General features: G+C 31.5%; 2 protein-coding genes across 2 annotated transcripts; one reads left to right on the top strand and one right to left on the bottom strand.

The window, feature by feature from the left end:
* Positions 1–2,118: 2,118 nt before the first annotated feature.
* Positions 2,119–7,296, top strand: LOC130827645 (GTPase LSG1-2-like). Its single transcript, XM_057693423.1, has 8 exons — positions 2,119–2,320; positions 2,784–3,107; positions 4,473–4,574; positions 4,651–4,737; positions 5,258–5,351; positions 5,558–5,614; positions 5,754–5,833; positions 5,924–7,296. Exons 2-8 carry the CDS (start codon positions 2,884–2,886, stop codon positions 7,050–7,052), a joined length of 1,773 nt encoding a protein of 590 aa, XP_057549406.1. The 5' UTR covers positions 2,119–2,320; positions 2,784–2,883; the 3' UTR covers positions 7,053–7,296.
* Positions 7,297–9,128: 1,832 nt separating this feature from the next.
* On the bottom strand, positions 9,129–11,017 carry LOC130827644 (40S ribosomal protein S23-like). Its single transcript, XM_057693421.1, has 4 exons — positions 10,863–11,017; positions 9,748–9,903; positions 9,513–9,639; positions 9,129–9,422 (listed from the first exon to the last, which is right to left on the bottom strand). The coding sequence occupies exons 1-4, from the start codon at positions 10,865–10,867 to the stop codon at positions 9,282–9,284; spliced, it is 429 nt and encodes a 142-aa protein (XP_057549404.1). The 5' UTR covers positions 10,868–11,017; the 3' UTR covers positions 9,129–9,281.
* Between the last annotated feature and the right edge of the window lie 826 nt (positions 11,018–11,843).

Genomic DNA, 11,843 nt, shown 5'->3' with positions numbered 1-11,843 from the left:
CTGTTAGTAACTAGCGATTTATGGCTTTTATTTTATTTTATTTTTTTGTCTTTCGCTGTTAGTAACAGCGATTTACTCCAAGGCTAGGTTTGGATGTACGGACGTTTATTTTGGGAATTAAGTTTTCACGAAGCTTATTTTTGGAATTAAGTTGTTAAATAATCTTATTTTATTCAAATTTTCCCATCCCTTCTTATAAAACCCACAAACCCAAAGTCCAAGTCTTTGACCCAAATATTAAAATAAACCAACCTGTTTTATTTCATGACCTTTTATCTAAATCCAAAATGTTGAAAACCAATTATGAAAAACTCACAGAAGAGATTATCAAAATTTCATTTGTAAAATCAAAAGATCGACTAGCGGATTTTCTATTCAAGGCAATTGGCTCTAAAGCGTTGAAGAATATTTTTGGCAAGTTCAATCTCGGTGATCCCAATACCAAACTTGAGGGGGAGTGTAGGAAAGTAGAATATTAGTATAATATTATATTTTATATTATTGTTATTTAGTTTCCTTAAGTTTAATATTTCGAAATATTTTATTTCCTTATTTAAGTCTTTATCCCTTGTATAAATAAAGGTGTTCTTCTCATTGATAATTTAATACAAACCAAGTATTCAAAACCCGAAACACAAATCTTAACTTTGTTATTTTCGTATTATGATTTTCTACAGGCTCGACCCATCCGGCTCGAAAAACAGGCGGGCATGGACAATTTTTTTCAAAAAAATTTAAAATTTGGACGGGTAATAACCGCCCGTCAAGATAAATGGGCGGGTAGTGACACCAAAAAAATACTCGCGGGTATACCCGCCCGCCCGCTTAGTTTAATATATTATTTATTAAATAATTAATTCTATTAATTATTAAACTAGTACTACTACATAACCCATACCAACTTTAGTAATTAATAATACGCATATCCAACTTTAGTTTATTACTCTTGTACAAGCCCTAGAGTTTGCTTCTTTTAGACTTTAAAGTTTTCAATTCTACCGTCTACATTCAATATTTTTAACCCTCAAAGCGCTCAAGCAGTCGACTATCAAAGTTCAAACAAGTAGCCGACTCCACCGTCTATATTCAATATTCATGTAATTTGAGTATTTTGAGACTTTATATATATTTAGCGTGTTTTAGTCAATGTATTGTATTTTAATTGTTATTAAAACTTAACTTTATAATATATTTTATATTTTTAATTTTTATATAAGAACTACCTGCCTTCCCGCGGGTCCCCCCACTTTAAAAATGGGCGGGTAGCGACAAAAAAATATGCCCGCAAATGCTGGCAGGTTTTTGAACATTTAAACCCGCGGGTAGAATTTTTAGGTACTATCCAATTCGCTACTCGCTCAAGTCCGCCCATAAATTTGAAAGAGAGGGAGTATTAGTTATCTACCGATGTTATGTTGTAATCCTTTTCCAATGTATAAGAAATACTCCTAATATTATTGAAGTAAATTGTGTTGAATTAATCTTAATTATATTATTATATGAACTTTCTATAACAATTTTGGGACCATGAACACTAAACACTATATATGAAGTTTTGTGGAGTAATTTACTAAATAATTCCTTTTGCCTAAAGTGTTGAATAAATAAATTTGTTATTTTAGTTTTTGACCTTCCTTAAATGAACTAACTAACTAATAATTCCCTTATATACACCTAAATTGTTGAATAAACAATTTTTTACTTTTTACTTTTCTTGAGTTAATAAAATTAAATAAAATTAAACTAATTTCCTTTTATGCGTCTAAATTGTTGAAAAAGTAATTTGTTTAAGACTCATTAATTATTAATGTTAAAGGAAGAAAAAAATAATAAAATAAAATTTAAGTAAAAATGAAATTTTTTTAAAAAAAATATGTATGCACTTGTTCTTTGTTACTTACTACATACATGTGAATATATATTTTTTTTACTTTTTATATTTACTAGTTCTTCTTCATTCATTGTAACTAACAACAAACATATCCAGACATTATTTTAAAAATTAATTTAGGCTAAATTTACGTTAAATATTTCTTTTGAAATAATGGTTAATTTTCAAATAGTTTGCATAAGTAGTGCGTCTGTTCATAAAAGCTGGAACCATTAATATAAGGGGAATTTGATTTTTATTTGTAAGGGTTTAAAGTTCAAACCCTACTTACTTATCGGCAAGTTGCTAACAAACCCACCGTTTCCTCTTTTTCATTCGTAATTTTCTGCGTCTACTTCCTCACTTCTTCATTTGATGTCTTCTTTCATTTTTCAATCTCATCTCACTTTGCTTCATCAATCTTCACGCCTCACTCCTCACGAAATCACGGTATGTTTTTATTTTGATTTTTTCGAGATTTTCTTCTGAATTTTTGTTGTTATTGGATTTGTTTTTTTGTTCGTATTTTTTGTTTTTTGTTAGATTGTTCTCGTTCTCAGAGTAGTTGTATCGTTTTTCTTCTTATTTTTTTATCTTGATATTGTTTTTTCATTCTTATTGTTTTAGATTTTCTTTTATTCATATTTTTGATCATTTTGTTTATTCAATTTTCAGTCTCTTCGTTTATTTTCAGTCTAATTTAGAAGGGTTTTCATTAATTTTATTCTTTTCTGAGAAATAGAAAACGCTTCAATATCTTCTTCCTCTTGAATTACTAATGTTTATTTGCTCATCAACGGCAAAGTAAAAAATTTGATTTAATTTTCAGATTAAGCCTAGGTAGTAGGTGTTAAAATGTACATCATCTTAGTCGTGGATTACTTGTGCTTATTTTTTTTTTAAATTGGCGCAGGTGCCAGTGCTGATCCGTCTCTGCCTACTTCTGGAGAATTAAGATTCAAACAACAAAAAATTCTAAAAAATTTACCAATTACAATCAGTAAGGAAAAACCATGAGTAAAAGAGAAAAAACTGGGTTAGGAAGAGCCTTGGTGAAGCACCATAATCAAATGGTGCAACAATCAAAAGACAAAGGGCGTTTCTACAAAACGCATAACAAGAAAGCTCTAATTTCTGTTACCGATGTTTCCGATATAGATGCCGTAATTGAACAAGCAGAAGAAGCTGACCGCCTTTATTCTGCTGATAATCCAATTCCTCACCTTTTAATTGATGCGTATGATCCTTTTTCTATTATTTTTAATGTTTTGATTTTTATTTATATCATTTTTGGGGTTATTTTATATTTTTAATGATGAATTTGAGTATTCTTTTGAAGGTTATGAAGATTTATGTTCATGAATTTGTTCTTGGTTTTGATGGTATTGATAATTTTAAGTTTATACCTTTGGAATCGAGTGATAGATTTTTTTGTTGGAGTTTTATTAAGGGTTTATAGTAAAGAAGGGTTTTTTTCGTTGTTGAATTGGGATTTTCATTTACTAGAAGTATTATTCTTACTATCGTCACCATGTTCTCTATCTTCGGTAGATTCCCAAAAAAAAATTGGGATTTTGATGTTGTTTATTGGGTACAACTTGATTAATATGCTTATTTAGTGAGATTCGGATGTTTTATTTGTTTTTAATACCACTGATGTACCGGTTATTTTATCATTGTCTTTTTGTAATTGTATTGACTATTGAAATATAGGGTTTTAAAGTGCATTATTGTAGACTTTTAGGTTTAATGAGAAATTGTTGGGTCTTGTGTTTCAAAATTATATTATGTATTAGGAGGGAAGGAACAATGAATAGATTTTACATTAATCAGACAAACCATTTACATTTATAATGTGAGATAGTGATGAAGAACATGGACTGGAAGTTGAATACATATATAATATTGATATGATTATTTTCTTGTTAAGTAGATTATCCTAGCTAAGAATGGTTTAGAGCTATGGGGTTTTAGATGTGATATTTTTATTGGCTTGTGATGTTGCTCTTGCTCGATATTACCACTTCAAATTGACTGATGAATTCTGGTACGGTACTACCTTATATGTCTTATCTGAGCGCTGGTTCTTTAGATGTTTTCCTCTGTGTTATAGTTGAGAATTTGAGATGGTTTGTAAAGTGTTAATAAATAATGTGTTAATGGAATTTGATGAAGAATACACCTTTGCTAGTGTAGATGTATTGTCTTGAACAATCATAAGGAAAAATCCATCGACACCGAGTACAAATTTCATTTTATCCGTACTTTTATGCCAAAGTAGACTTTCATCTATAATGCATGAATAATGGACTTTTATAGACATATATTGCTCTTGCTACTAAGAGTCAGTGAATTGATTAGCGCTGCTAATCCTGGCATTGTAGCCTTGTGAAAGTTAGTTTTCATGATCAGGAGTGTTCACATATTTAACAATCACCAGTGCTTTGAATTTTGATATTTTCTTTGGTACTATCTCCGAAATGCATTTATGTTGTCCTACCATATTGTACTAGTTGCAAACATGTAATATGTCGTTAGTTCAACTGTTACTCTGACGTTTTTAACTGATAAAAATTGATCATGCTCTTCATTACTTGGACAGGGACCCGAGTTCAAGCTCTGTTTTCTTGACATCTGATCAAAGGAGGCAGCAACAGAAGTACGAGGAGGCACAACATGCTGCAAGCCTTCGTGTTCCTCGAAGGCAATTACTTTTTGAGCTTAATACGACCCTATTTCATTATTGAGTTGAATAAATTGACTTGTCTTTTCCTTTGCAGGCCGCCGTGGAATGTTGGGATGACAGTAGATGAGCTTGATGTCAATGAAAATCAAGCCTTTTTAGCCTGGCGAAGAAGCCTTGCCAAGTAAGTTGAGCCTTTTTTTTTGTTGTTTTTATGTCTCTTCTAGAAGTCTGTAACTAAGAAAATAAATTTGATGTCAATGAAAATCAAGCATTTTTAGCCTGGCGTAGATTATTGTTCCCTCTACTTTTTGTGGTTGAAACATATGACTTCCATGTATTCCAGTGCAAAACTTTATTATAATCAGTAAAAACAAAAATTTGTTATTAAAAAACATGAATTGAGAGTTTAAGACGAATCTTGCTATTTTGTATTAATTTAAATATGTGCTCAAAGTGTAGTATATTATAATAGTGCCAAAAGCCAAATTGTTTTCTACTAAAACTGGAGGTAGTATTATTAGTTTGGTTTATTTTCACAAATATCAACAAAGGATGTCGAGGGTTTAACATCAGTAGATAGAGTTTTGGTGTTCAACTCAATATTATGTAACATATTTCGTCATCAACTCTTATCTTGCTACGTACTTTTATTAGAATTAATGGAACAACTAAGTTTTCTTGTGGAAATAATTTTGTTTTAGACTTGAGGAGAATGAAAAGCTTGTCCTTACTCCATTTGAGAAGAATTTGGATATATGGAGGCAGCTTTGGCGAGTGGTTGAGCGCAGTGATCTGGTAAGCATTTGGAAATTTTCGTATCCTATGTCAAATCTTGCATTGGAAAAAAATTTAGATTTAAGATAAGGCTAGTCGAAATTCATGTTAGGATTTTCTTTCTTTATGATAAAAAATTAATGGTTTCTTGGTAAATTAACATATTTATTTCTCTATAAAATGGCATGTATTTAACTCTGACTATACGTATATTTAAAACTCTGCAGCTTGTCATGGTTGTTGATGCTAGAAACCCTTTGTTCTACCGTTGTCCAGACCTCGAGGTATTATACATTTTTTCTTCTTTTAGTTTTGCTTGTAGACTAGCTAGTACTGATGTGAAGAACTTGCCATGCCTATTTACTTGATGATAATTGCTGACCATCATATTTGATCATTTGTTTTCTCGGAATTCTTATGTAGGTGTACGTGCAAGAGGTTGATGAGCATAAACGAACGATGCTTCTTATTAACAAGGCCGACCTTTTGCCTTATACTATTAGGTATAAACCTCATGAAATTGTTGACCTTTTTTTCCATCCCCTTCATTGTGTGTCCGTGTCTAACTATTAATTGGTCATTATAATGTACAGGCAGAAATGGGCAAATTACTTCCACGATCAGGGAATTCTGTTTGTATTTTGGTCGGCTAAAGCTGCTTCTGCAGCTCTTGAAGGGAAGAAGCTTAATGTATCGGAGCATATGCAAGCACAAGAACCCGAAGATGATACAAAAATATATGGCAGGGATGAATTGCTGTCCCGCCTACAATCTGAGGCCGAGGAGATAATGAGATTGAGGAAATCAGACTCTGAAGCTACAAGTTTCTCAGATTCTCACTCCCAAGTTAGAAGTACTGGATCATATGCAGCATCAAACAGTGTAACTGTGGGGTTTGTCGGTTACCCCAATGTGGGAAAGAGTTCAACCATTAATGCTTTGGTCGGAGCAAAGCGTGCGGGTGTTACCAACACTCCTGGAAAGACAAAGCATTTTCAGACGCTGATTATATCTGATAAGCTTACCTTATGTGATTGCCCTGGACTTGTTTTCCCATCTTTTACTTGCTCGAGATATGAGATGATTGCATGTGGGGTTTTGCCGATAGATCGGATGACTTCCCACCGAGAGGCTGTACAGGTAGTTGCAGATAAAGTTCCAAGGCACTTGATTGAAGAAGTATACAAGATCACTTTGCCGAAACCAAAGCCATATGAGCCTCAATCTCGACCTCCTCTAGCTGCTGAGCTTTTGAGAGCTTATTGTGCATCTCGGGGTTATACAGCTTCTAGTGGGTTGCCCGATGAAACTCGGGCTTCCCGTATAATCTTGAAAGATTACATTGATGGGAGGCTTCCTCACTTTGAGTTACCTCCTGGAATGTCAAACGAGGAGAGCAAAGAGAATTACGAAATTACTGCTGCTAATTTCGACTTGTCCGACATAGATGAATCCGATACCTCCGAGATCGAAGAAGTATCTATTGATGCTGAAAATGAGCCTGATCTTGAGGCTGTAATGAATGATCTTCAGACGTTTGATCTTTCAAATGGATTAGCGACAGAGAAGGCAAATGCGAAGAAAAAGCCTACTAAAGCACCACACAAACTCCACAAAAAGACACAGAGAAAGAAAGATCGATCATGGAGGGTTGGAAACGATGGTGGTGATGGGATGCCTGTGGTGAGGGCCTTCCAGAAGCCGGTACCCATAAAATCGTAGTGTAACACCTTATGAACACCTTCATGTTATACATGGTTTTGAATTGCTTATAGCAAGTCCTTGCTACTCATTTCACTTCCAAGATTTCTCATTGTGGATAGCCTGCGTATTAAGAGTTACAGTACTCCTTTTTGTTCATTGTTCCCATGACTTGCACTTGGCTGCTCTAATTAATTAGGAAAAAAATAGAATGCAAGCTGTACCATTACATTGATTTATTACAATAATATGTGTTGTTACGGTGCTAAGGAGCTCTTGGCTAGTCAAGGTCTCTTGTACTCTTTGATTTTTGCATAATTTTTAAGGTATGTATTTAATCTTCGATATATATATATATATATATATATATATATATATATATATATATATATATATATATATATATATATATATATATATATATATATATATATATATATATATATATATCTCATAATTTTATTGTCGATGTTTCTAAAATAGATGTTATTGAACTACGTAAAAGAAGGAGAAGGTTTTAGTAAAAACGTTTATATGAGGTTAATAAATCACTCTTGTGTGGTAGGATTTGATAGGGTGAGAATTTTGTTATTTTAATTTATCTTTTTTGATTTTGTTACAAATCACTGTAATTGATTAGGAATTTTTGGTAAAAGGAGCTGACTGCCTTTTTTTCAGCTGATAGTTCTGTTCTTCACCTTATTGATTCGTATGCTCCTTTGCTATCATTTTTTATGTTTGATTTTGATTTATATCATCTTTTGGGTAATTTATAGTATTTGTTTTGATGATGAATTTGGGTATTCTTTTGGAAGAATATTCATGTTTATGGTGTAATTTTATGTTTATACATTTGGAATTGGGTGAAGCCGTGAAGGGTTTTGTTGGAGTTTTTTTTTTTGAGGTTTATTGTTAAGAAAGTTTTTTTTTTCGAAGTTGTGATTCTTCCAATTCTAATGTAGTTAATTGAGTGCTCGTGCTAATAATTCTGTTTTAGAAGCTGAAGAAATAAATATTTTGTTTTGATTTTTGACCTTTCTTAAGTGAATAAAATAGTTATAAAATAAAATATAGGATAAACTAACTAAATAAATTATTGAATAAAATAAGTTAAGAGAAGAAAAATAATATAAAATCTATGCAACTAATTCCTTTTCTATGTGTATGGTTGAATATATAAGTTTTTTTAATTAGTTTTTATTTATTAAAAATAAAATATTTCATCCGTTCCTTTTTGTTTGTCCACTTTACTTTTTGCATGCTTTGAGATCCTTAAAATCTCTAAATATGCATCATAAAAAACTGTAAAAATTATATATTAAAATACTTTACATCATGACAAATCTAACAAGATCACATATGAATATGTTTTATTTTTAATATATACTTCAAAAATCAAATTTATTTTCTTTCTCCTAAAGTGGAAAAACTTAAAATAAATAAACAAAAAAAAAACGAAGGAAGTAATTATATATTTTCTTGTTTGTTGTTACTAATGGCAAACAAATAAATACATAATTTTTATTATTTTTTACTTTTGCCCAATTCTCCCCGACAAACTCAAACCTCAACTTCAAAACTAGAGACATACTCCCTTTTATTCACTTTACTTGTCCCATTTACTTTTTCACATTTTTCGAAGTAACATTTTAACTCTTAATATCTCTAATTATGCTTAATCAAAAATTAAAAGAAGTTCATATTAATAATCTTTACATTGAGACGAATAAAAAAAACCCAACTTCACTATATTTTACTTATAGATTAAAAATAAAATACAAATTAAAAAAATTTATGAAAAGTGACAAAGTAAAATGAACAGGAGAGGGTATATTTTGAAAGTTGGTTTTGAGCCAAAGTTACTTAGAATATTTGTTAAACATCTACTCTTATGAGAGACCGTCTCTCAAAGAGATGACCTCAAAACAAAAAACACACATTCTTATTTCTCTTTAATTTATATTAATAGGCTATTTAACCCATATATCTAATGTGTCTATCAGATAAACCGTCTCTCACGAGAGACCGTCAGAGACGTCTCTAAGGCCATCCCATTAAAGTTTAATTAAACTAAATAATAATATTGGGCTTACTAAATTAGACAAGAATTTGTGTAAAAACTATCATAATAGAAATTGGTTGCATAATCACTACATGAGTTGATGTAAATGAAAACAAAGTTCACAAAAAACAGCTTGACAACAGTTTCCACTACTATTTCTCAAAGTGCCCTAAACATATTTCTCAAACCTAAGACCTTGGCTTTTCCTTCTTCTCCTTAAACAAGGCAAGCAATGATACTCCTGCAACCTTCACAACCTTAAAACGAACTCCGGGAATATCTCCGACAGCATGACCTCTTCGTCCAAATCCAGCAATCAAAACTTCATCCTACATTAGTTGCACCACCGAATGTCAAGTAACAAACTTTTGCCTTAATGTAAACAGACGGTGTTCAAAACATTTTCAGACATTACTTACATTCTCTTCAATGAAGTTCAAACAACCATCATTGGGCACAAAAGCAGCAATCTTTTTCCCATTCTTGATCAATTGAACTCTAGCACACTTACGGATAGCAGAGTTTGGCTGTTTAGCTTCAATACCGCTGCAAACGAGCAGAAGGTTAATTATCAGAAAACTACAACATAATAGGATCAACTGATATACAAAGCATAGCATAATGCAGTATGATCCTCTAGTATAATGCCCTTACATCTTCTCCAGGACAATTCCCTTAGCATGTGAAGAGCCAGCAAATGGCTTCTTCCATTCATTTCCAAGGTGAGACTTCTTGTATTGTAAGTCAGACCACCTTTGCCTTCTACGGTGGGACTTGAGCTTGCGGGCAGCTCCCATACCACGTGTCTTCCTGATAAGCATATAAAGCATCAAATATTAGACTATCATGTAATCCAATAGAACGTTCGTTGGACAACTCTAAAGTTAAACAACCACATCACTGAACAACAGTTTTAAATGACATGGTGCAACATCAAATGCAAGGTTGCAGGAACATTGCAAAACCACTTTCACCATAATTAATCATGAGTTCCCAATTGTCACGATAACCATTAGTGTGGTTATCTTCCAAATGTTGTACAGTGTTGCAGCCAATATTTTGCACTATGATACATACATTGATAACTCCAAAATCAGGTAACTAACCAATTAAACAGCCCCAAAACCTAAATAAGATCATCAAGTACTTCAATAAAAAAACTACTCCCGCCAAGTTGAGTGTATTGCTGAAATCATTTTAGTTGCAGAATTTCTTAACACTGGGAAGTGGTTAAAAGTCATCAAAATACTCTTTGAATTACCATATGGGAATTCAAAAGTTCAAAATTTACTCCCCATGTCCCTACGTCTCAAATCAAAAAAGGTATTAATGGAAAAACTAGTTAAAATCAGAAATAAAGCTCAAATTTCCCCATTGTTCACCATAAAACTCTGCCATTCTTCTCAATAATTTTGCTTCATTTTGATATAGAAACTCTGTAGCAAAATCCGGATGAGAAAAGGAATATGCAGGAAGGAGTATAATGATAATGCCAAAGCAATTGGCAATATTTCCTTAAACGATTTAACTAAATGTATTACAAACATAACAATCCAACCTAATTAACACCCAAAGCGAATTCTCATCCAATCACCACCAAAAAAACCAAATCGAACATCTCATTATTCTAAACCTTCAAAATCAAACCACCGATCGAAACACATGAAACAATCATTCAAATAAATAAAGGAAAAAAATTTGAAACGATTAACAGAAATCATCAATACAACTATAGTGATATTAACATGAAAGTTGATTCAGAAATGTACCCCATGATTGATGAAAATAGAGATGCTTGAAGCTACGAAGATGGTGGGGGTTCTAAGGATCTCTCCCTCTCCGGCCAATTTTTAAAACCCTAATTTTTGGTAGGAGGAGGAGCAGGGGGAGGAGGATGAGAGTGAAGAGATTTATATAAAACAGAGTTTTTAGCTTTGAACTGTCGTAAGTTTGGGTCACCAACTTTGGGTCCACATTAGTCTTTGGGCCTCTCTTTAATGAGACTATAATAGAAGCCCATTCCTTCAAGAAAAAATTTAAAAATAAGTAATTTTTAATAAATAAAATACAGTTCGTCTTGTATGAGACCGTCTCACGGTCACGGTGAGAAGTGTCTCAAAACAAGAAGTCTATAAGCTAAAATTTTTTATTTTTGGGCTATTTAACCCAAGTATGAGGCATATATCATGGTGAAACCGTCTCATACAAGAATCTGTGAAAAAAATAAGCTCAGCACAAACTAATTTTCAAAACATGTGTCCTCTTGTCCGCATTTGAGGTTTGGATTTTTTTTGCTGTTAATAATAGTGAATGAGAGAATATCTAGTAAAAAAGTAAAGTATAATTTTGTTTAATGTTACCAACAATAAAAAAATAATCTTTAATTATAACTATTTTTATTTAAAAGTATGAGATTCCTTTTACAATAAATATGATTTCCCAAGTTTGTTCGTGCAGGTATATATATATATATATATATATATATATATATATATATATATATATATATATATATATATATATATATATATATATATATATATATATATATATATATATATATATATATATATATATATATATATATATATATATATATATATATATATATATATATATATATATATATATTTGTTTCATTTTTAATTTATCTCTTCTCTTAATCTTTCTCTATTTTATAATTTCTTTTATGAAAAAAATAATTATGAGAGATATTAGAAAACATAAACAAATTAGGATAAAGAACATGT

The sequence above is a fragment of the Amaranthus tricolor genome, chromosome 11 (genome assembly GCF_026212465.1).
Source record: "Amaranthus tricolor cultivar Red isolate AtriRed21 chromosome 11, ASM2621246v1, whole genome shotgun sequence".
Taxonomy (NCBI): Eukaryota; Viridiplantae; Streptophyta; class Magnoliopsida; order Caryophyllales; family Amaranthaceae; genus Amaranthus; species Amaranthus tricolor.
This window is presented reverse-complemented; position numbering and strand designations above follow the sequence as displayed.

Coding starts and splice junctions, on each gene's coding strand:
- LOC130827645 (XM_057693423.1), top strand. CDS start 2,884: ATGAGTAAAAGAGAAAAAACTGGGTTAGGAAGAGCCTTGGTGAAGCAC. Junction 4,738..5,257: donor TGGCGAAGAAGCCTTGCCAA/GTAAGTTGAGCC, acceptor ATTTTGTTTTAG/ACTTGAGGAGAATGAAAAGC. Junction 5,834..5,923: donor CTTTTGCCTTATACTATTAG/GTATAAACCTCA, acceptor TATAATGTACAG/GCAGAAATGGGCAAATTACT.
- LOC130827644 (XM_057693421.1), bottom strand. Junction 9,640..9,747: donor GGAATTGTCCTGGAGAAGAT/GTAAGGGCATTA, acceptor GCTCGTTTGCAG/CGGTATTGAAGCTAAACAGC. Junction 9,423..9,512: donor TGAACTTCATTGAAGAGAAT/GTAAGTAATGTC, acceptor CAACTAATGTAG/GATGAAGTTTTGATTGCTGG.